The 22269-nt window shown below is 33.3% G+C and overlaps 1 protein-coding gene across 6 annotated transcripts in view; it reads right to left on the reverse strand.

Annotated features, from left to right (window-relative positions):
* The window catches only part of LOC120412614 (troponin C, isoallergen Bla g 6.0101-like), a 34508-nt gene extending 12961 nt beyond the window's left edge, over nucleotides 1-21547 (reverse strand). The window contains exons 1-4 of one of the 6 annotated variants that reach the window (XR_005604831.2): nucleotides 21130-21495; nucleotides 20904-20924; nucleotides 16312-16336; nucleotides 7042-7308 (exon numbers count right to left, since the gene is read on the reverse strand). Coding sequence is in view for 3 of the 6 variants with exons in the window: in XM_039573163.2 (XP_039429097.1) it covers nucleotides 7042-7308; nucleotides 16312-16336; nucleotides 20904-20924; nucleotides 21130-21141 (325 nt within the window). In the remaining 3 variants the exon portion in view is untranslated. Of the gene's footprint in view, nucleotides 1-7041; nucleotides 7309-16311; nucleotides 16337-20903; nucleotides 20925-21129 lie in introns of all 6 variants that reach the window. The other 5 variants (XR_005604832.2, XR_005604833.2, XM_039573163.2 and 2 more) reach the window with 5 other exon arrangements.
* Nucleotides 21548-22269: the final 722 nt, after the last annotated feature.

The following is a 22269-nucleotide window of genomic DNA, read 5'->3' on the forward strand; positions in this document are numbered from 1 at the left end:
TTGTCTAAATATCAAAAGCATGTTATGATAAATAAAAAACATTGAATGACTTGAGCATAAATCAAGAAAACCTTGATTTTTGTCAACATTTTGTCCATACAAATTCCCACTGTGCAGCTGAAGCCGCACTACACGCAGTGAGGCATTAAATCAAAATCCGCACTGGTTTGTGCGCCTCTGGCAGGGCAAAATCAGCATTGAAGAGATGACACTTTGGTTCACTGCAAGCAAGCAAACTATGCAAATCAGAGCGCACACAGAACCCGACAGTCCTGTAGAGAAGGAAAACAAATCTTGAGCTGAACTTCATCTGGCAGTTGGCATGAGTGTTGGCTGATACAGTTCTAGTCGTAGAGCAGAGTAAATATGACGGAACAGGTTTAGCGAGGCGGATTCTCGTTAGGTTTGCCAAGGCTTAACTAGATTATTTTTTGACAGCGTAGGGTGAAGGGACCTACGTTGAACTTAAACAGAATAATTTTTTTCAGATTATCAGCATGAAGATTTACATTCAATAATATTTTGTTTCAGCAACGTCTTGATTGACATTAACATATAAATCTGAGAAAAAAAAATATCAAGAGCCATGGTTCGAACATTTCAGAGAAATCTACCAAAAATGAGCCAATATTTGACAAAATCAATTTTTGTGTTTTTTTATTTGTCAATACAAGTCTTTATAAAATTTTGGAAGTTGATCATTCAAAAGACTACTAAAATATTCAAAAATCTGTACCTTTGGAACGGATTTTCTCATCAATTTGATGTGTTCGGCAAAGTAGTAGATATTGCTTAGAACATTCCAAACAACTTGCACTCTAAAACAAAATTATCCATTTTTTTAATTCAAAATTTCACACAACATCTTAATGTCACAAAACAATCATTTTTGAAAAATCTCATTTTGGAATTTTTGGATTTGTAGGAAACTTTCTGATCCTTAAAAACAATTTCAGAGAGTTGACTTCGGCAGGTAAAAAAAAGTGACGTTTTGAACAAATTCTTTTTAGGCTGGTACAAATATTTTTAAAAGTTTTTGACACCCCCCCCCCCCCCCCCCCCTTCAAAATATTTTTGCAATAAACTTCAAAATTTCAATGAAAATTCAAGTGCAACCAGCTGAAATCAAATTAAAATACATTCTCCTGCGTTTGAAAACATTTTTAGCATGTTTGGGTTTGTTAAAAAATCTTAAGATTTTTTGAAAATTTTCGATGCAAAATCTTTTTTTTTTCGATACAATTTTTGTTTTTGTCAGATCTTAGATTTTTTGAAAAATAATGATTACAAAACAACTGAACTGCCCCTGATCGCATAAACGTCCCATATGCATTTTCATCGATTTCGAGTTATTGATGCAGTTTGATTCAAAATTGTGTGCTCTTTCAAAAGAGCCTATAACATCCAGTACTTTGTTCTAGAAATCAGGAGGAAATCCAGTTTTCTCGCGAAAACTTAACACGTAGCCTTATGTGTGGGACAAACTTCAAATGCGTTTTTCTCAGCTTGCTGTTTTTGCATATGGAACATTCATGCGAACATGGGCAGTGAACTAGTGTAAAATGCATTTTAAAACACTTTTTTCATTTAAATGTGAAGACTATGGCTTGTTATTTAAATTTTTATATTTTTTTATTTTTTTGCCCCCCCCCCCCCCCTTGACCTCGGCCAGGGCCGAGGGACAAAAACTTTTTTAAATATTTGCATCGGCCTTATCAAAAAAAATAATAAGTTGTATGTAAATTTAAGTTCAAGTTTGCATCTAAAAAAAGTCAAACATGTTTTTTTTACTATTTTACAAACTTTTGCAAACATTTCGATTTGGCAACACTGCCAATTTAATTTTGATCAACTTGTGCCGTAACTCAAAAGATGCTAATGAAATAATCATCTAAAACATATCCAAAAATAAAATTTTTCTAAAATGGTTATTCAGATAAATAGAATATTTTGCATAGAAAGTCGAAGTAAAAAACATGTATTTTTTAAGAGTATAACAATGTTTTTCAGGGATGTTCTAAGCAATGCCTAATACAAGACATTCGCTAGAGAATCCGTTCTGAAGACACATTTTTTAAATAATTTAATAACCTTTTGTATAGATTATTTCAAAAGAATTTGCTAATTGATTTGGCTTTTCAGAAAACAATGTCTACACGGATTAAAAAAAAAAGATTTTTGAGTTAATTTTTTTTATTGCAGACTTAAAGTTGAATTCCGAAAATATATTTTTTTCTGATTATCAAATTTTTTGGTAATATTAAGAAGACTAAAGAATGATTTTTTCGGCAATGAGTATAAAATCTGGTACAGGAGCTATGAAATTAAAAAAAAATTTAATTTGATTTGAAATTTTCTGCTAATTTTTAATGAATATGAATCAAGAGCAGCTTTTTGAACGAACTTAAAACACTTATTTTTGACATTTTCAAATGTTGGACTTGCCTTTTTTATGATAAGTTTATAGTGTCGGAATTCGGAATACAAAAAAAAAGATTTTTAATATTAAAAATGTAATTTGACAAAAATGTTTGGCTTGGATTTTTGAATTTCGAAATTTGAAATTACATTAAAATAGCAGAAAATAGAAAAATGGATTGATTTTCTAATATTCAAAACCAAACCAACAGCTTCTGAGACATCTTGAGCTAAAAAATGGGATTATTTGATGACACTGAGAAAAAATAGTTTTTTTTCAAAATTTATGCTCAATGATGCTATATCTTATTGAAGAGAATTTCAGCATAGCAAAAATATTTTTTGCAGGAAATCTTTATGACATATTTTAAATTGCAAAAAAAAATCCAAAATTTTCGCCTGTACACGAACTGTGACTTTATCATAAAATTTATTTAGTAAATTTCGACTTCAAATTTGATGTTGTATGGGTAATTCTCCAACAACTCACACAGCAGTTGCCCCGACCCCTCTTCGATTTGCGTGAAACTTTGTCCTAAGGGGTAACTTTTGTCCCTGATCACGAATCCGAGGTCCGTTTTTTGATATCTCGTGACGGAGGGGAGGTACGACCCCTTCCATTTTTGAGCATGCGAAAAAAGAGGTGTTTTTCAATAATTTGCAGTTTGAAACGGTGATGAGATATAAATTTGGTGTAAAAGGGACTTTTATGTAAAATTAGACGCCCGATTTGATGGCGTACTCAGAATTCCGAAAAAAACGTATTTTTCATCGAAAAAAAACACTAAAAAAGTTTTAAAAATTCTCCCATTTTCCGTTACTTAACTGTATAAAATTTTGGAACATGTCATTTTATTGGAAATTTAATGTACTTTTCGAATCAACATTGACCCAGAAGGGTCATTTATTCATTTAGAACAAAATTTTCATTTTAAAATTTAGTGTTTTTCCTAACTTTGCAGGGTTATTTTTTAGAGTGTAACAATGTTCTACAAAGTTGTAGAGCAGACAATTACAAAAAAATTGATATATAGACATCAGGGGTTTGCTTATAAACATCACGAGTTATCGCGATTTTACGAAAAAAAGTTTTGAAAAAGTTGGTCGTCATCGATCATGGCCGTTCATCGTCACCCACGACAGACACGGACGACGAAACAAAAAGAAACGCAAAAAGTAACTTTTTCAAAACTTCGTAAAATCGCGATAACTCGTGATGTTTATAAGCAAACCCCTTATGTCTATATATCAAAATTTTTGTAATTGTCTGCTCTACAACTTTGTACAACATTGTTACACTCTAAAAAATAACCCTGCAAAGTTAGAAAAAACACGAAATTTTAAAATGAAAAAATTTGTTCTAAATGAAAAAATGACCCTTCTGGGTCAATGTAGATTCAAAAAGTACATTAAATTTCCCATAAAATGACATGTTCCAAAATTTTTTACAGTCGAGTAACGGAAAATGGGAGAATTTTTAAAACTTTTTTAGTTTTTTTTTCGATGAAAAATACGTTTTTTCGGAATTCTGAGTACGCCATCAAATCGGGCGTCTAATTTTACATAAAAGTCCCTTTGACACCAAATGTCTATCTCATCACCGTTTCAGGCTGCAAATTATTGAAAAACACCTCTTTTTTCGCATGTTCAAAAATGGAAGGGGTCGTACCGCCCCTCCGTCACGAGATATCAAAAAACGGACCTCGGATTCGTGATCAGGGACAAAAGTTACCCCTTAGGACAAAGTTTCACGCAAATCGATGAGGGGTCGGGGCAACTTTTCCTGATTTCGTGTGAGTTGGTAGAGAATTACCCATACATAAATGTCCCCCCCCCCCCCCCCCTTAAAAAAATCCTTTTAAAATAAGGAGGCAACACAATAACTATTGTTGAAAATTTAAATTTTAATTGAAAAATCAATTGGTCCTAAAATAAGGATGGGAAAAAGAAATGAATGGTTAGGAAATAAAATATTTTCGTAAGTTCATTGATATCTAGTAAATTTTTAGTATAAGCATAACTGGAATAATAAATAAATCATTTTGTGATAAATTTTGCGTCAACATTTTAACAGCCGTGCTTCAAATTTGAAAATTCGTTTTTTTTTCGCACGATTCCTAATTTGATTTTAATAACATTATTTAAAACTTTATTCCACCGATTCTAAACATTTTTTCTTAATGAGTAATTCTCTACGAAATCGGTCTTTTTTCCTCAATTTTAATTTTTGTATTTTTTAATCCGACTGAAACTTTTTTGGTGCCTTCGGTATGCCCAAAGAAGCCATTTTGCATCATTAGTTTGTCCATGTAATTTTCCATACAAATTTGGCAGCTGTCCATACAAAAATGATATGTGAAAATTCAAAAATCTGTATCTTTTGAAGGAATTTTTTGATCGATTTGGTAAAACGGTAAAAAAAAATTGGTGATTTTTTATTTAACTTTTTATCACTAAAACTTTATTTGCAAAAATCACTATTTTTTTATTTTTTTTATTTTTTAATATGTTTTAGAGAACATAAAATGCCAACTTTTCAGAAATTTCCAGGTTGTGCAAAAAATCATTGAGCGAGTTATGAATTTTTGAATCAATACTGATTTTTTCAAAAAATCTAAATATTGGTCGCAAAATTTTTTCAACTTTATTTTTCGATGTAAAATCAAATTTGCAATAAAAAAAAAAAGGTTTAAACCTTTGCATTGCAATATCTCAGCAACTAAAGGTCGTATCAACAAAGTCCGAAGAAGCAAAATATAGAGAATTTTCTCAGCTTTTCAAAAAAAAAATTTCTAAAATTGTGCAAACATGTGCACTATTTTTAAAAGATGAAAAACTGCGACTATTTTCAAAAAAGTCACCTAAATATGGATTTAACTTGAAAACGGTGCACTTTATCAAAATTTCACTTTAGTACATTTTGATTGCAAATTTGATTTTACATCGAAAAATAAAGTCGAAAATTTTTTGCGACCAATATTTCAATATTTTGAAAAAAATCAGTACTGATTCAAAAATTCATAACTCGCTCAATGATTTTTTGCACAACCTGGAAATTTCTGAAAAGTTGGCATTTTATGTCCTCTAAAACATATCAAAAAATAAAAAAATTAAAAATAGTGTTTTTTTTGCAATTCAAGTTTTAGTGATAAAAAGTTAAATAAAAAATCACCAAAATTTTTCTTTACCGTGTATCATTTTTTTCCAGTGTAGTACGTATCCATACCTACAACTTTGCCGAAGACACCAAATCGATCAGAAAATTCCTTCAAAAGATACAGATTTTTGAATTTTTATACATTATTTTTGTATGGACAGCTGCCAAATTTGTATGGAAAATTATATGGACAAACTAATGATGCAAAATGGCTTCTTTGGGCATACCGAAGGCACCAAAAAAGTTTCAGTCGGATTAAAAAATACAAAAAAATCGAATGACCGAAATCCTAGAGAACTGCTCTAATACGAGAGGGACTCTTTCAAACATTATATTTGTGACAAGTGACAAATGTTATCAATAAAAACTAGATGAAATTTTAACCAAATGTTGCTGTTGTTTTCATTAAACATTTGTTGAACTTCAAAGTTTGAAAAAAAATTGTTTTCACTTGCATTCAAATGTCTGGGAAAACACATCATCTAGGAAATGTTTCCAGATATAATAAATTTTATTTGATGTTTTCGTGGATTCAAATTTATTAAATATTTTTTTATAAGATGAATCACGTAAAAGAAATCGTGATTTTACAGTAATCCATAAAAAAGAAAAACTTTTGTTGTTTTGAACGTTTTCATGGTTTATTGGGATTGTGAATTTTTTTCACGTTTGTAACAAGTATTCTTGATCGAAAAAGGAATTGCTGAAATCATAGAATTTATACAAATTTTCATGAAGTGATGAATTTATCAATAAAATAAATAATTTCATGGACATTTTCCATGAAATAATACCCAAATTTTGGTACGCAATCATATTGGACTGTGAATTTAATCTTACATTAATTAGCAATATTGAATAAAAAAAAAAGAAAAAAAATATTTTCTGCTGCACTCTTAATAAGAAGCAAAATACCAAATATCCCAAAAATTATGCCATTACCCTAGTCCACAGGACCTTGCAGCCGTCCAATCCCGTTGGCTGCTCCGTCATAGTACGTTGGCATCGAAAGAGTGCGAAATTTGCATGAATTGCAAATCGGCACTGAATCCCTCCCTCCACCCTTTCCTCTACCACCCTCCTCTATATTGTATCATCAACTGCACCTGTGATGATTCATTGAATACTTTATCACTCCCTGAGCGTGTCTGTGTTTGTATGCACGCGTAGCAATGCGAGACATTTTTCATTTCTGTTGGCATTTTCCTTGCCGACCAAGCGACACCGACGATTTTCCGCGAATGCATCAAGAATGGAAATTGCGGTTTTTTTTCGCGATGCCTCGGGGAGGAAGTTTCAAAAAGCAAACACACAAAAAAAACCATTACCAATTTTTATCTTAAACTTTTTTCAGCTTCAATGAAAATGTAATTTAATTGGTTCTATTTCAAATTTAACGATTTCAGATTTCATTTCCAAAAGTTCAATACTAATTTAAAAACAAAACCTAAAATGTGCCCACTCACCGTCCTTGTCGTACATCATGAAGACCTCGCGCAGCTCCTTCCGTAACGCGTCGTAGTCTTCCTCCGGCTCGACGTAGTTCGAGGCCAGCTCCACGAACTCGTTGAACTCGATCTGGCCGGACTCGTCCTCGTCGTACTCGTCGATCACCTCCTCCAGCTCCTCCTCCGACAGCTTGTGGCCGAGCAGCTCCAGGATGGTGCCGACGACGTCCGTCGGAATGTGGCCGGTCTTGTCCTTGTCGAACGCATTGAACGCCTCTTTCAGCACTGCGGGGGTGTTTTTTTTTTTGTTTTTTTGCGATGATATTTTCGAGGGAAGAAGGAACGTGGAAATTTTAGATTTCACCGCAATAAAAAGGTTGATGGTGTATATGCCACGATACTAGGAGGAAAATTGCTCAGTTTGATTGTTGTTGTTTTTGGAAATGGATTGAAGTTTTATTGAGATTCTTAAATGCTAAATAATAAAAAAAAATGGAAATCCTTGGCTAGAAATACAATTTTCTACAAAGAAGTGAACGTTTTGCCTTCCTCACCTCACTGAGGCAAGGCTATAAAATCACTCGAAAAATGAACTTCTTGAATACGACTCCTAGATATACCTTCACGTATACCTATCGACTCAGAATCACATTCTGAACAAATGTCTGTGGGGATGTGTGTAGACATGATTTTTTTTTTCCACACGATTATCTCAGAACTGGCTGAACCGATTTTGGCCGGATCCGCCTTATTCTGTTCGTTTTGGGGTCCCCTAAGACCCTATTAAATTTTATTCTGTTTAATGAAGTACTTTTAAAGTTATGCCAAGAAAAAGTTTTTTTGTAGCTGCAAAAAAGGGTGATTTTTGCATAACCTCAAAGGCCGGATCTTTTGCTTACGCGCGAGAGTCGCCAGCATGCGTAGGGATTTTGGACCACGCGGGGGATTGGCAGCCACACCCCCTTGCAAGCGTATCGCCCGGTTGCCACATTGCTTAAGCAGTGTCTGCGTCTCTTCTGGAAAAAATCTGTATTAATTATGTTGCTGCATCATTTTGTCTCGACAAAGATTTACACGAACTTTTTAATTTTTTTTTTTATAACTCATGAGACTTTTCTCCTTTATTTTGGAGAGTTGGTAAAAAAATAATTGAAAATTGCTGTTCAAGTAAAATCAATAATTATAAAAAATAAATGAAAAAAAAATTAAAAAAAAAACTCTTAAATTAATTTGTAAATACAACCTAAAATACAACATGAATGCGAGGAAGGCACCAACCACCTTAAGGTGGATTAAGTAACGTTTTTAATGAAACAATAGTTTTCAGTAAACTGAATAAATCATTATATCATATTAAAATGGATATAAGATAATTTTGAAGATGTTTAAAAACAATATAAAATCGATATCTAAACCAAATGCGGTACTTTATTTTTCAGTAAAAATTAACAGAAACAATTAAAAAGTCGTTTTTGTTTTAATTGCATTTCTGAAAAAAAACACACGGGTTTTTACTGTTTGAGCTTTTTTGCTGATTTCCAGCAAGGGTCCTGATTGCTCCAAAAAGACTCAGTCACTCGCGAGCACAAATCCAGAGCGACGTAAAACTGCTCTGATGTATTACTACCGTTTGTCTTTTCCAAACCAATCGCTACCGAACACTCTCTCTTTGCTCTCCCTCTCATTCCAATCGGGTAGTACAGCGAATGGTTCAGAGAGATCGATTTCGTTAAGTCGCTCAAAGTTGACTGAGAATAGTTTGCGATCGGCTTTGCTTCGATCATTTAAGAAATTGCTTGATAACAATGATATAAATAATATTTTGCAGTTTTGTTGTTTACACAACATCAAAGACACATTTGACAGCAATTTCCATCATGTCAAATTCTAATTGGCGGCTAACTGTGGTAGTACAGGCCAAATGAGCACCGCGCTCGTATTTTTTTTTTTTTTGGCTCTCTCCTCTCTGAGCATATTCGATCATGACTCAGGTTGACGGACGGAGTAGGAAAATAAATTCACGAAGTATTTATTTCGCTGAGTGAAGCGATTGAGCAAGCCGCTGGCCACCTGCCTGTTGCGTTCGCTCCCGAATGGTGGCGCGCTACGGTCGGTAAAGATTCGTTCGGTGTGTGAGTGAGTGTGAGTAATTTCTAATCTTTGAACTGAAAATCAAGAGCCTTGATTTCCAGTCTAATTTAAATTTTCTGACAAAACCTGTAATAAAAAAAATCTTGAAAGCTACTTCTAAGAACTGAGGATTTGTTTAAATAATTACCCGTTTTCTGAAATTTGCAATATAATGCGCCCTTCTCAAATGCTGCCCTAGATTTTACCTTACTGAACTGTTAAAAAATTAATAGTCATGTCATTTTTTGATTAAATTAATGTACTTATCGAATTTGCAATAACTCAGAGAGATCACTTTTCAATTTAAAAATATGAAAAAATATAACAACATTGAAATGTTAAGATTAAGGAAAAAACCATGCCCCCAGATATTTCAAACCAACATTGAAGGGTGGATGACAAAAATAAAAAATAAAAAATAACAGCGGATTATATTTAAAATTCAAAATACTTAAATAAAATTACAAATAACAACATCTTTTGAAAATACTCACAATAAAATAATTTGCCATATCGGTATCAAACGTCGCGATTTTTTTCTTGTAGATTTTAGTTAAATAATTTTCGATTAAAAATTCACAACTTTTAAAATATGGAAATTTTTAAAATTTTCAATCTCAATTTTAATACACGTAATATTTGATGAATTTAAAATAAATAAGTAAGCAAATTTTCATAATTTGCATTAAGCAGGGCTGCGGAGTCGGGTCATATTTCAAACGACTCCGACTCCGACTCCGACTCCGGCTTTCTCAGAATAGCCGACTCCGACTCCGACTCCGGCTCCGGCTTTCAACAAATGGTTGGCTCCGACTCCGACTCCGACTCCGGCCTACCAACTCTAGCCGACTCCGACTCCGACTCCGACTCCAGCTTTCAACAAATGGTTGGCTCCGACTCCGACTCCGACTCCACATATTTTTAAATGTTTCAAAAGTTAGTCAACTATTATCAGTTAATTATTTTTAAAACATTGATAAATAAGATTAAATACTCTCTAAGCGTCATGTTTTCTCAAGAAAAATAAGTTCGAATCACAAAACGAAAAAAAAGTTTCTAGGTTAAAAGTTTTATACGTTATGGAAACAGATATCAAAAAATATCTTCAGTTTTAGAGGCATTTTGAGAAGAACAGTTTTGTAAGTAAATTTGGATTTATTTGCTTAACCTAAAATTTGCAAATAATGTATTCAAAGCTAATAAATTTAAATATTAAATTGTTATTTTTGAATGAATTATTAAAAGAAACCTGGCCTTAATGATCTATTGAATATTAAAATTCAATTTGCTCTTTTTCAAGCTGACATTTATAAGAAGCACAGTGACAGGCACCTTGTTTTTTAAATGACAATTTTTAACGAAACATTTTTTTTGTTTTTGTTTTTTAAGACGTACATGGACATCACGCCATGGCAGAAGGAGATTATTATTGCAAATCAATGTATCTGAACAATTTCCTCGTGGAAAGGACGTTTCCTTTTCAAATATCTGTGACAAGGAAAATATTTTACCCTGGAATTTTTTAATTTATTTTAATTTTAAAAATTAATATACATTAAAAAGGAGTCGCACGATACTTCGTGAATCTTCACCTAAAACGAAGCTTTATGAATGATCTTGCGCCTCCATCAAAATATATGAAAAAACTTAAAATATAATAAAAAACAAATATCCACAAGTAAAATATTTTCTAGGTCACAAGTATTTCATTTTTTTAAGGTACATTGATTTGCATTGATAATCACCTTCCGTCATATTGGCGTGGGACATACAGTATGAGAAAATTCTTACGGGTTGATAATATTTTGATTTCGTTTTTTTTAATAATATTTGAAAAATAAATTAAAATCCTACATTTTCTTCTATACATTTTTTTATTAGTTCATTTTTGTACTGAAGTCTTGAGATTTGTTCAACGATGATTTGCAACGATATCAAAATAGTTTACCTAAAATCAACATCAACATTCAATGATTATTTCAAATTAGTTGCAACTTCTTTTGATATTTTTTGTTAGTTTTAATTATTTTATTTGTTACAAAAGTTAAACTGTCAGTGACTCTTTTTCGATTTCCAAAAACAGTAATTAGGGGGGAGTGGGGAGACTTGATCCCCGGGGACACTTGATCCCAAGCCTGTATCTCGTCAGCATGTGGGTAAAACAATTAGCTTTGTTCTAGAAAGTTGCGCGAAATTAACTAAAACTCTCTGTAGAAAACGAAGAAAAAAATTAAACAATGTTTAGATTGAGTTACACACATTTTTGTAAAACGAGCTGCAAAAAACTTCCAAGAGATCTTTTTTTCTTTGTTTTGATATGTATAGAAAACACTCAAAAATTATTCCCAAAAAAAATTTTATACATGAATTGTTTGATAAACTTATCAACTCCAAAACCCTTACCATTTGATGTTGAATTTATCGTCATACTATTTTTACAATCAATTGTTTAAAAAAGTGCGTTTAAGGAGACATGATCCCTGCATTTTTACAGTCACTGGAATCAGCCTCAAGATTAATTAATTGGGCTGGGTTTTCATACATAGTTTCCTTTAGTATAGTTGTACATAACTTACTGCAGTTTGAACTTTTTTTCAAAAGTTTTGTAAACCAAAATTTCCAGCTTTTGTAAACATGTTTAATTTTGGTCTAAAAAATAATATTTTAAGTTTTTAAATATTTTACATACTAAACTTGTTATATTTTGAACACAAACGTACAGGTTTTATGTGAAATTGCTGTAACTTATAGAAAATTAAAAGTTTGGATGAATAAGAAACATTTTGCTTAAGATTTCTTCAAAATGTTGAAAGGGGGATCAAGTTACCCCTAACATTTTTAAAATGCCGGTTTAAAATATTTTTTAAAGCGCTTGGCATGATTCGAAGAGTTCATCTGAGGAAATACCCTTATTAGCCAAACATAGATGAATGTTTAAGCTTTCAATTCATGCAAAAAGTTTATAGTTTTGTGAGACATTGACAGAGTTATGTGCGATACAAAAAAAGGGGATCAAGTCTCCCCACTCTCCCCTACTATTTTCAATCTTTTTATGTACCTCGTAATTTTTTTCCTAAAAAATGATTTAATTTAAAACCTCCAAGACATTCTCTATCGGGGTAAAAGATGACTGTGTGTGTTCTTTTTTCAGAAAGAACTGGATGAAATTTGGTCATATTTGAATCAATTAGATATGTCTGACTACATAACCAATATTTTTTATATTTTTTTAAATTATGATACTACATATTTGGGTAAGAGGTTATCATTTAGTGATTATAGTGAAATAACACAATTAGAGCTTTCCAATCACAATAAAAAGTTTCAAAAACATAATGGCATCGATTTATCAGAAAAAAAATATACGACGTAAAAAACAATTAAAAACATAAGAAGTTTTGTTAATTATGCTGTTATATAGTAAATACTGAACAATAAAAAAAAAACATATTTTTTGTTGAATTTAAGATAACTCCGACTCCGACTCCGACTCCGGGTTATCAGAAATCTTCGGCTCCGACTCCGACTCCGACTCCAGCTCTTAAAATTTAGCCGACTCCGGCTCCGACTCCGACTCCAGCTGTTCGAGTTTTGACGACTCCGACTCCGACTCCGACTCCAGGTCCCCAAAAAGACCCGACTCCACCGACTCCGGCTCCGGCTCCGACTCCGACTCCACAGCCCTGGCATTAAGGATACCAAATGACATAACATTTTGTTTGATTCACCGTGTTTGTGTTTTTACGTGTTAAATACTATTTTTAAACAAAATGCAGTAAACTCTTAGGTTTTGAAAAACTATTTAACATTTCACGTTGTTTGAAACCCAAATTGTATTTTATTTTGAGGAAATTAAAGAAATAAACTATTAAAGTTTAATTGAAGCAAAACCTTTTCAGAATTCGCTTCGTTTGAAAACCATATTGCAAGTTAAGAAAATTTTAGTAAATAATAAGATTATAAGATATTGTTTGAGTTTATTTTAAGAGCTTACTTTATATAAGTTGAAGTCTGAAATTGCTGATTAAATTATCGTTCTATCGTTAAAAAACTGGGATATGTTATCGTGACACTCTTGGCAAAGTTAATATTTTGATGTTTTCACCCCTAAAACTCAATCGTGTGCTTAAGAAATGTTTGATTTTTTTAAATCATTAAAATAACCATATGTTTAAAAATTCAAAATAAAGCCAAATATTTCACACAAAAATATTTAAGCAACTTTAAAAAGTTATGCGTAAAAAATATTTTTTTTCTAAATTTTGATTGTTCGTAATGGTCTATCTCAGTAACTATTTGTCCGATTTCCATAGTGCAAAAATGAAAATAGTAGCTAGAGATTTTTTTCAGCTATTTGCAATAATCTTCTTAAAAAATGGGCATACATGAACACAATTAAAAATAAGAACTTTTTCTCATAAATTTACCTCTAACAGTGATAAAACTTAAAAACGGTACATTTTATCACGAATTATGTGCAGGAATTTTCGATTGTAAATTGAATTGACTTTTAAAACTGATTTTTGAAATGATGCACATTTTTAATATCTTTCAACAATTATGTTTTTTTCAGAATTAGGATATTTTTCAAAAAGGTTATAAACCTGAAAAAAATAATTAGTTTCACACAATCGGGAAATTTGGCATTGAGTTGGCACAACAAGATTGCATTCAAAAAACTGTGGGACATTTTATTTTGCCCAAAAATCACTGTTCAACATAAAAATAAACTGCTATAGTCAAGTACCTACAGGGTTCAGTTATTTTTGTTAAATCAATAATGAAATCATTTTTCAAGCAAGAAAAAATCCAAGAAATTTAGTTTTTTCTTCCAATGACCAATTTTTTTTTGATTGCGAAGTCCTAATATCTACTTTTTCCAACGTTTTTCAAAAACATGTTTTTTTTTTGATAAACTTGCATCAGAGCCTAATGAATTTTGATCAACTTGTGCTTTAGCTCAAAACTTGTATTTTTTTTACCTAAACATGATTATAAATGCAAATATTCAAAAAATATTATTTTGAGCAATTGATTTTTGAAAAAGAGCAATTTTTAGAATGTAACTATTTTTTCTGAAAAGTTCTAAGCAATACCTACAACTTTGCCCAAGACACCAAATCGATCATGAAATCCGTTCTAAAGGTACCATTTTTTTTGAAATTTGTTAAAGAATTTAGCATGAAAAAAATGCAAAAAATCGTTGTCCGTAGTCTTAAATATTTGCACTATGTTAAACATAAGATTTTCTGGATTTTTTTTAAACATTTTCAAGATCCGTGAAATTTTCGAGAAATTATGGTCCCTAATAAAAATGCAATTTTGGAGCGTTTGTTTTGCTATGTTTAGAAAAATTTTAAATAACAAAAGCAAAACTAAGATAATAGATGCTTTCAAAAAGTTGGAAAATTTAACATTAATAAGAAAATTATTGTTACGTCAAAAATTGCTAGGTGTGCAAGATTGCAATTCACGAATTCTATGTTAATGAGTATTCATATACACAGTAAAAAAAATCATGGTAAAATTTCATCTAAAAAGGAGTACATCTTTTATGTCAGAAAAAAGCTTTAATTTTACCTCTAATAATGTGTAAATTTACATCTGGCAGACGCTAAGAAAAAATCAAATTTACTGCATATAGGGTACATATACGATATACGAGATACGTAGAGCTAGATTGGCTTTGATCGTCCAGTTTTCACAGCGGCGAGATGGCCGTGCGGGTTGGGGTGCGGACTTTGTAAGCTAGATATAACTATCACCGGTTTGATATTTTTTTGGGATTACAGATATTTTTTCCTAGCGTCAGCCAGATGTAAATTTACACATTATTAGAGATAAAATTAAAGCTTTTTTCTGACATAAAAGATGTACTCCTTTTTAGATGAAATATTACCATGATTTTTTTTACTGTGTAGTCTCATACAACTGAAAAACGCGTGTCGACCGCTAAATTGGTGATTGATGGACTATGAAAAAGATTTACGTCTGTTTGGCTGTGCTTCTGACAACATTCTATCAGTGCCAAATTCTTTAAAATATGTGAAAAGTTTGCTTCTCGGAACGGTAAAAAGAGCCAACCAAGATTATGACATAAAAAATCTGCCCGAAAAATTCCTCCAGCTAACATAACCTTGAACCTTCACTGTTTAAAACAAAATACACACATTTCAAAAAACCGTTTCATGTAGCACCATTTATCTCTTCCTCCGTAATCCAAAACCATTCGCGGCGCAAGTCCAGGAAGTGGGCCGGCAAACCAGCCAGACGTCTTCTCCGCTAGTCTAAGCAGGCCATGTTCCACCCCTCAAGGCCTCTTTGGACAAGCGCCGTTTAGAGTTACATGACTCCCTCGCTTTTTCTTTTCCAAAAACAACAACAACCGTTTTGAGCACGCATTCCAGTCCCAGCAAGGCTGCATACATTCAGGGGCAAAACCAGCATTTTTCTCCTGATGCTGGGTGTATTTGTTTGAAAGATTGATGGTCGAGATGAATCACACGATTTTGGACTGTCCCGCCCCCTCTTCATCTCCTCTGGTGGCCAGAACCCTTCAGCGAAATCCAGTTTTCTTAAGGTCACGCACCACGCACTGTTCCAAGTTGTTTTTTTTTTCTTGCTTGACGTAGAACTACGCGATTCACTCACTGGGGGGAAAATTCTCGGCACACAAAAATCTTTTGACAGTGGGCGCTCCATTTAAATTGCTATTCGTTTTTCACACCCCTCCCTCGCTCCCTCACACAATTTCACTTGTGAAAATCCCGGGACATCACACACTTTATCATCACTTTGGCGCTTGTTGGTTGGAAATTTTATTCGATTTCTTCTTGTTTTTTTTCCCTCCTCGCTGATTTTCCCCCCTTGTTGCGTGTATGTTTTATTTTTATAGATTTTCCACCACCAAGGAATTTTCCAACCGATTTTTTCCTGTGGTTGATTTTTGGTCGCGCGCGCGTTTTAATTTTTTTTGCGCTTCTTCCAATTAATTTGTGAGCGGTTCACTTGATGGGATGGTAATCTGGCCACCGAGAGAGAGGGCAGGAGACAGGGGGGTCACATTTTTCTACGTCGCGAAAAGTCGTCCTTCTTAGCGTGTGTCTGGTTGTGTCGTTTTTTTCAGTGTCCGATTTTGTTTGACAAATATGCCTTTACCTTTCAGCTGGTCTTTGCTCAGATCCTGGGGAAGAGAGAGAGAGAGAAGAACAAGAAACAGACAAAATGATAAACGGTTTCAAGTGATTGGGTTTTATTTGGGTTTTGTTGGTGAAAACAACAATTAAAATGTGATTTTCGTGCTCATTTACAATGGGAGACAACGAGCGAGCTGAGAAAAATGGACGTTTGAAAGGCGTGGGAAATTTGGGTGGATTTTGAAAAATGACATAAATTTAAGTTAATTGAATGCTGTATGACAATGTGTTGACAGAAAGTTGTTTGATATTTACTGAGGGATTTCAGGAATCCATTAATTTTAAATTTAGATGCGACTTAAGTTTTTATTTCTCGTCAAATTTAAAGTATTCGGAGAGTTGTATTGTATACATACAAAAAATTGTGATTTACGACTTTTTAAGATGGTCCAATGATCACAAACAGTTGAAAGTTTTCAGTGTTTTCAGTTTGATTAGTATTGGAAGAAAAAAATCCTCTGAAATATATTGCAATAGTTTACAACTGATTCAACTATTTTAAGAATTGAAAAGTGTTTGTTTTAATTTGAAATAAAGCATTCAATGAATTCACCTTTCGTTTTTTTTTATTTCTTTTTCACAGGTCTGGTCCATGTTTTTTCTTCAGTAGATTGGAAAAAAAGAATATTCAAACCACTGTACAATTGATTGTTAAAGTTATTTTTTTTACTAAAAGCCACTTTCTCAACATGTTAATGCAAAAATGCTTGTAAAATGCATTCCAAATCAGCACAGTTTTGCAATAATTTGTTATCAAAAATTACAAGATTGAACAAGATTTTTTTGGGAAAACTTTTTTCGGTGCTGCAAATCAGAAATTCATCAAAGTTTATTTTCAAATGAGCTGCAACGCTTTTAAACGGATAATAAGTGTAGAAAATGCATTTTAAATTTATTTCAGTTGTTTGCACCTCTATTTTAGATTTTGAAGTTTTTTGAAACTATATTTTCTCCATCCATTTTTTTGGACCAATTTTGAAGGAGGATCGACAAAAAAATTGAAATAAATTACAACGGCCTTAATTGTGCAGTTAAAAAAAAGTATGGTAAAATTACATGAGGGATTGATAACTAATTTTGTGGTAGAAAAAATACCTCTAAAAATGTGTAAAAATACATTTTTTATGTGTAATTTCACATATTTCACATTGATAAATTTGTGCTGTTGTTTATTGCAACTTTACATTTAAAAGAATACTTATGTTTAGCTTTTATAGTAAGGCCGCTTAAATTTTTTTTAAAGTTTATGTCATAGAAAAAGGCAAATTAACACATGAACACAGGAAAGATTACTTGTTTTTGCATAATAAGTGCAATCATTCCCAAATGTAACATTACAATAATTCCGTGCAGTAAAAACTAAGATTCGCATTCGCATGGAGATGGTGATCTTAGCGGGTTGCAGACTGGATTTCATCATGTATGTGTGATGATTGTCCAGCTCAGGTTGCATAGAAATTCGGAGAAATTAAAGGGAATTAAAACCAATTCTACCAAAACACCATGAAAAGACATCCATTGCCGGCCGCTCCCATCTCCACCTTACACCGGGACAGGAATAAGGATTAGGAGCACGGGAAGTGTTGATGCTAAACTTACTTAGAAAAAGGTAGCGAAACCGCAGGCTCTTTTTCCCAACCCTATTGAGGAACTCGATGAAAATGACCGTTTGACCAAATTTGATCGAATTTAAACAACAAGGCTGCGTAAGCATCGCGTGAAGTTGGTAGTTGCGCAAGGTAAAGGTCTGAGAGTTGCCCTAAGCAAGCGATACGACCGTTGACATAAGTGAGGTTAAAGGTTGGTTAATTTTATTCTCAAGGCAGACTATCGGAAGCTGCTGTCGAGGTTGTTCCCGTTTAAATTTAATAAAATTTAGTATTTTAATAGGATTGAAAAATTTACTTTAAAAAATAATCAGATGCTACTGTTGAGACACTTTTTTTTAGTTGTTGTTATGTTTGAATATTTTATACCGATAGATAAATTCAACTCTGTTGTCTTCAACATAGAAACAAATCAATTCTGCAGAAAAAAACTAAGATTGGATGCAATAATTGGAACAAGTGAATTTTAGGTCAAAATTAACTGACTAGGTTGCTTCAAAAAGCATATGAAATAGAGATGCCTTGCAAGAATAAGTTTGAAAATACCATAAAAAAAATTTGAAGAAAAAACGATTTTTCTGCTACTTCAAAATGTTGTGCTACTATTGTTTTAAATACAGTTTGAACTCCATTATCTAAACATTTGTGGTATTCAAATCACGATATAAAAAATACTGTTTTTTTCTCATAATATCAACAACAAGTACTGCGACCCAAAAAAAACCATTTTACCCAAATTCGAGCCAGTTTTATTACCAAATGTACTGTCTCAAATAGAGGTGGGCAAAACAAGAGCGAGCCGCTCAAAGAGCCAGTTCACTAAAAAAAGCGAAAAAATGAGCCGTGGTTCTTTTTGAAGCTAAAGTCTTTTAAAAGTACTGTTTCAAGATGAAAAGATTTTTAAACTTGTGTATTTTTTAAGTTCATATATTTAAAGTTCCCTCAAATAGTACTATTTATTTTGTTTTTTAGGAATAAAAAGGTAATTTCAAATATTTCAATGCTTATAGATTAATGCCAAATTTGTATAAATAGTCCCTCGCTGTTAAAGTAATTTAGGATAAAAAAGGCATGTTAAAGAGAAGCTGTTTCCTGATTTTTGAGAGCTGATTTGACATATTTTATTAGGGGGTGGTCTATTGCAACTTCCTCACCAATTTAAATTTGAAGACTCTTAATAACACTTGTGCCCATATTAAAACACCACACACAAGTTTTCAACCCATATTTTCAGTTTTTCAAGTTTATTTTGAAATTATTCCAAAAGTGAAGCTGAATGAACTTCCAAAATAAAATTAGAAAAAAAATACTTATTTAAATACTTTTAAATATTTGATCATTTAGCATTTTTTTAAAATAATTTATTAAAATTTAAGAAAAAAAGCATACAAAATACACCATGCTTTGAAATTGCCTTTTCATTAATATTTTGAAAAAGAGCGAAAGAGCCGTTCAAAAGAGCTGCTCATTTTAATGAGCGAACGAAAATAGCGGCTCTTAAAAAAGAGTAGTTTTTCCCACCTCTAGTCTCAATATTGCGCAATTCCAACGAAATTGGACTTTGCTTATAATTCTTGCTTTCAATCGCCCTTGACTTGTTAAACTGGCTTGGGAATTTTGAAGTTCCCCTAAAAATTTTCAAAGCTAGCCGAGGTTGTTTACTTGTTTTAAAGCTGTCAATCGTAATTTTAAAGTGCGTTGCCTGGTTTCTCAAATTCTTGTTATCAAAAGTCATCACCACCATCTTGGTTAAAATTTCAAAATCACTTCTGAAAATGTATAGGGTTGTGTGAGCACAACGACCTAAAAAAATAACAACAACATAAATTCCGAGAACTTCAGATAATCAAGTCTGCACTGTAATTATTTTTGAAAAACAATAGTTTTACAAAATTGGTTGGGCAAAAAATCTACTTTTTTGTCTTAAAAATATGTTAATAATAGCCACAATCCTATTCTTGCAAGGACTTGTCGCTCGATTAAAATGGAACCCTGGGTTGGAACCCTCAGAGGAACATTTCGTCGCTTTATATTGGCACTCAATTTTGAAAAGGAAATTATTCTACTTTGAAATGGAACAAGGAAAAATGTTCAAGGCCACCGGGAATGATAAAAAAAATTAAAAAAGAATTGTATGGTTTGCCATTCCGCCAATTTTCAAAGTGTAATAATTTTTTTAATGATTGTTTTTAACAGGATGACCTGGAAGATGACATCATTCACATGTCATTTATCAATACTTCTGCAGTTGATTTTAACTAATGACTAATAACTAATGATTACAATAAAATTGTCAAAAGTTTTCAACAACGCTCAGAAGAAAATGCGATTCAATAATAAACTCCAATTTTTTAAAACAATGCATATAAACAAAATCTAGAGGTGCTATGAGAATCAACTGAGAGGCTTATTAAAATGTCGTTTGCTGAGTGATGTGCAGTTCGAAATCATCGTGTTTCACCGCGTCTCAGATTCGTTAACGAGAAAATCGCTAGTGAAGAGCTAAATTTTGTGATAATTCCTCCGCTGATTCAGTTTCGGTAGATCAAAATGCAATGTTTTTATTCACAAAGATGATATCAATCGGTTTGGTGATTTTTTCAGTTTCCGTGGACAAATGATCAAAATTTCAATAGTTCGATTAAAAATTAGAAAATAACTAAGTGAACACAATAAATTTATTTGAACAAACATTTGTAAAAATAAATGAATTTTTCAAAAGGTTATGGCACAGTTATGCAACAATGCATGAATATTTAGTTTTATTTTGAGCAAAATGAAGCAATCTTCTTTTTTATGGAATACACTTGTTCTTTTTATGAAGTAAATTAAGGCATTCCAACAACATCAAGGATGATTTTTTATAAACATTGATGATTTAACAACGTTTGAAAGATGAATTCACTGGCGGTTTTTGCAACCGAATCACATCCTTGTTTCTGCTCACCGTTTCAAGAACTTTTTGATGCTAGAGAAATAAATAAAAGAGGAGAAAATTGATCATCAGTATTTTTTGCAACAGTTTTCATGCATTTTATTTCACGATCGGAATGATTTCTGTCTTCAATCCCATCAGCTTCGAAGCACTTTTTTACTTTGTCAAAATGGCACTGTCAAATTGTCAAGATGAACTGCTTCCGCACACTTGCTTCCATCCTTCCTCCAATACTAACCGACTTTTCCATGATGAATTAGTAGCTTGATGTACGGCGCTTGGCTCTCGAAAAATAACAATTAATAATCCCACGAATATCACGCTCACGATCAATCACTTCTTCACTCTTCTTGACCCCTCTTCACTCACTCACTCTTCTCACTGCAATTGATCGCTGCAATTGCTCGTCCGTGCGCTGGCGGTGCCGCCTTTTGTCAAGTTTCAGCCGGTTCGGGACGATCTTCGTGCTTCCTCCTCGCGCGATTCGCCGAATTACAATTGATTGCCAAAGTGATGATGCTGGGGGTTCAGTTAGCTGCTCTCTGCGCCAGGCTTAGCCAGATTCCATCGCACACACACACACACATGCTCGTTGTCGTCGCATTCGGATCGTCACACGGCTCTTCGGGGCGGCTGCTCCTGGTTTCGATTGTGTTCTTCTTCTTCTTTTCTTACTTTTCAGCTGATCAATTGTCCGTGTGTAACGAGTCTATTTTAATTACTCTCCGAATGTGATTCAGCCGCAGCCGATTTGCGGACGCGATCGCGTCTCGACTTGGCGACTTCAACTGAGGAATTCGTCGTCGTCGCGCGTCACTTCGCGTCAATCCCCGGACACAAACAAACAATCCGGACTGTGTCAACTGCCGGAGTCCTGAGCCAACAATCGATACAAGTTCAAACCGTGATGATCGCGCGATAGCAGAATAGATATTTAGCCCTTTTTCTTCTTGCTCTTCTCAAACTTGACGGAAATGGCCGACGACTGATCCTGAACCGAAACCGAACCGAACCGACCGAACACACCGGGTGAGATGATCCGTGCGCGGCAGAGGCCAAAACGCGACACAGCGCGATTATTGGCGCGCCAAACGGAACGATCATCATCGCAGCCGCGTGGAGGATTCCCTTGCCGATGGAGGGTGTCGCGCGAGCGCCAGCGTTCTAGAGTGTATGTGTGCGTATCACACTTACGGCGTGCACACATACCAGGGTAGATAGTCGGAGGGTTTTCTTATTTTTTGAGAAATTTGTCCACTCGAGAGGTTCTGGACGTTTTTTTTCTGCCTCTGATTGTGGGAGATATCGAGGAATTTGGCGAGATTTGGCTCAAGTCCGGGTAATGAACGATCTGATTTCAATGACCTTGAGTTTCGCG

The sequence above is a fragment of the Culex pipiens genome, chromosome 3, assembly GCF_016801865.2.
Source record: "Culex pipiens pallens isolate TS chromosome 3, TS_CPP_V2, whole genome shotgun sequence".
Taxonomy (NCBI): domain Eukaryota; kingdom Metazoa; phylum Arthropoda; class Insecta; order Diptera; family Culicidae; genus Culex; species Culex pipiens.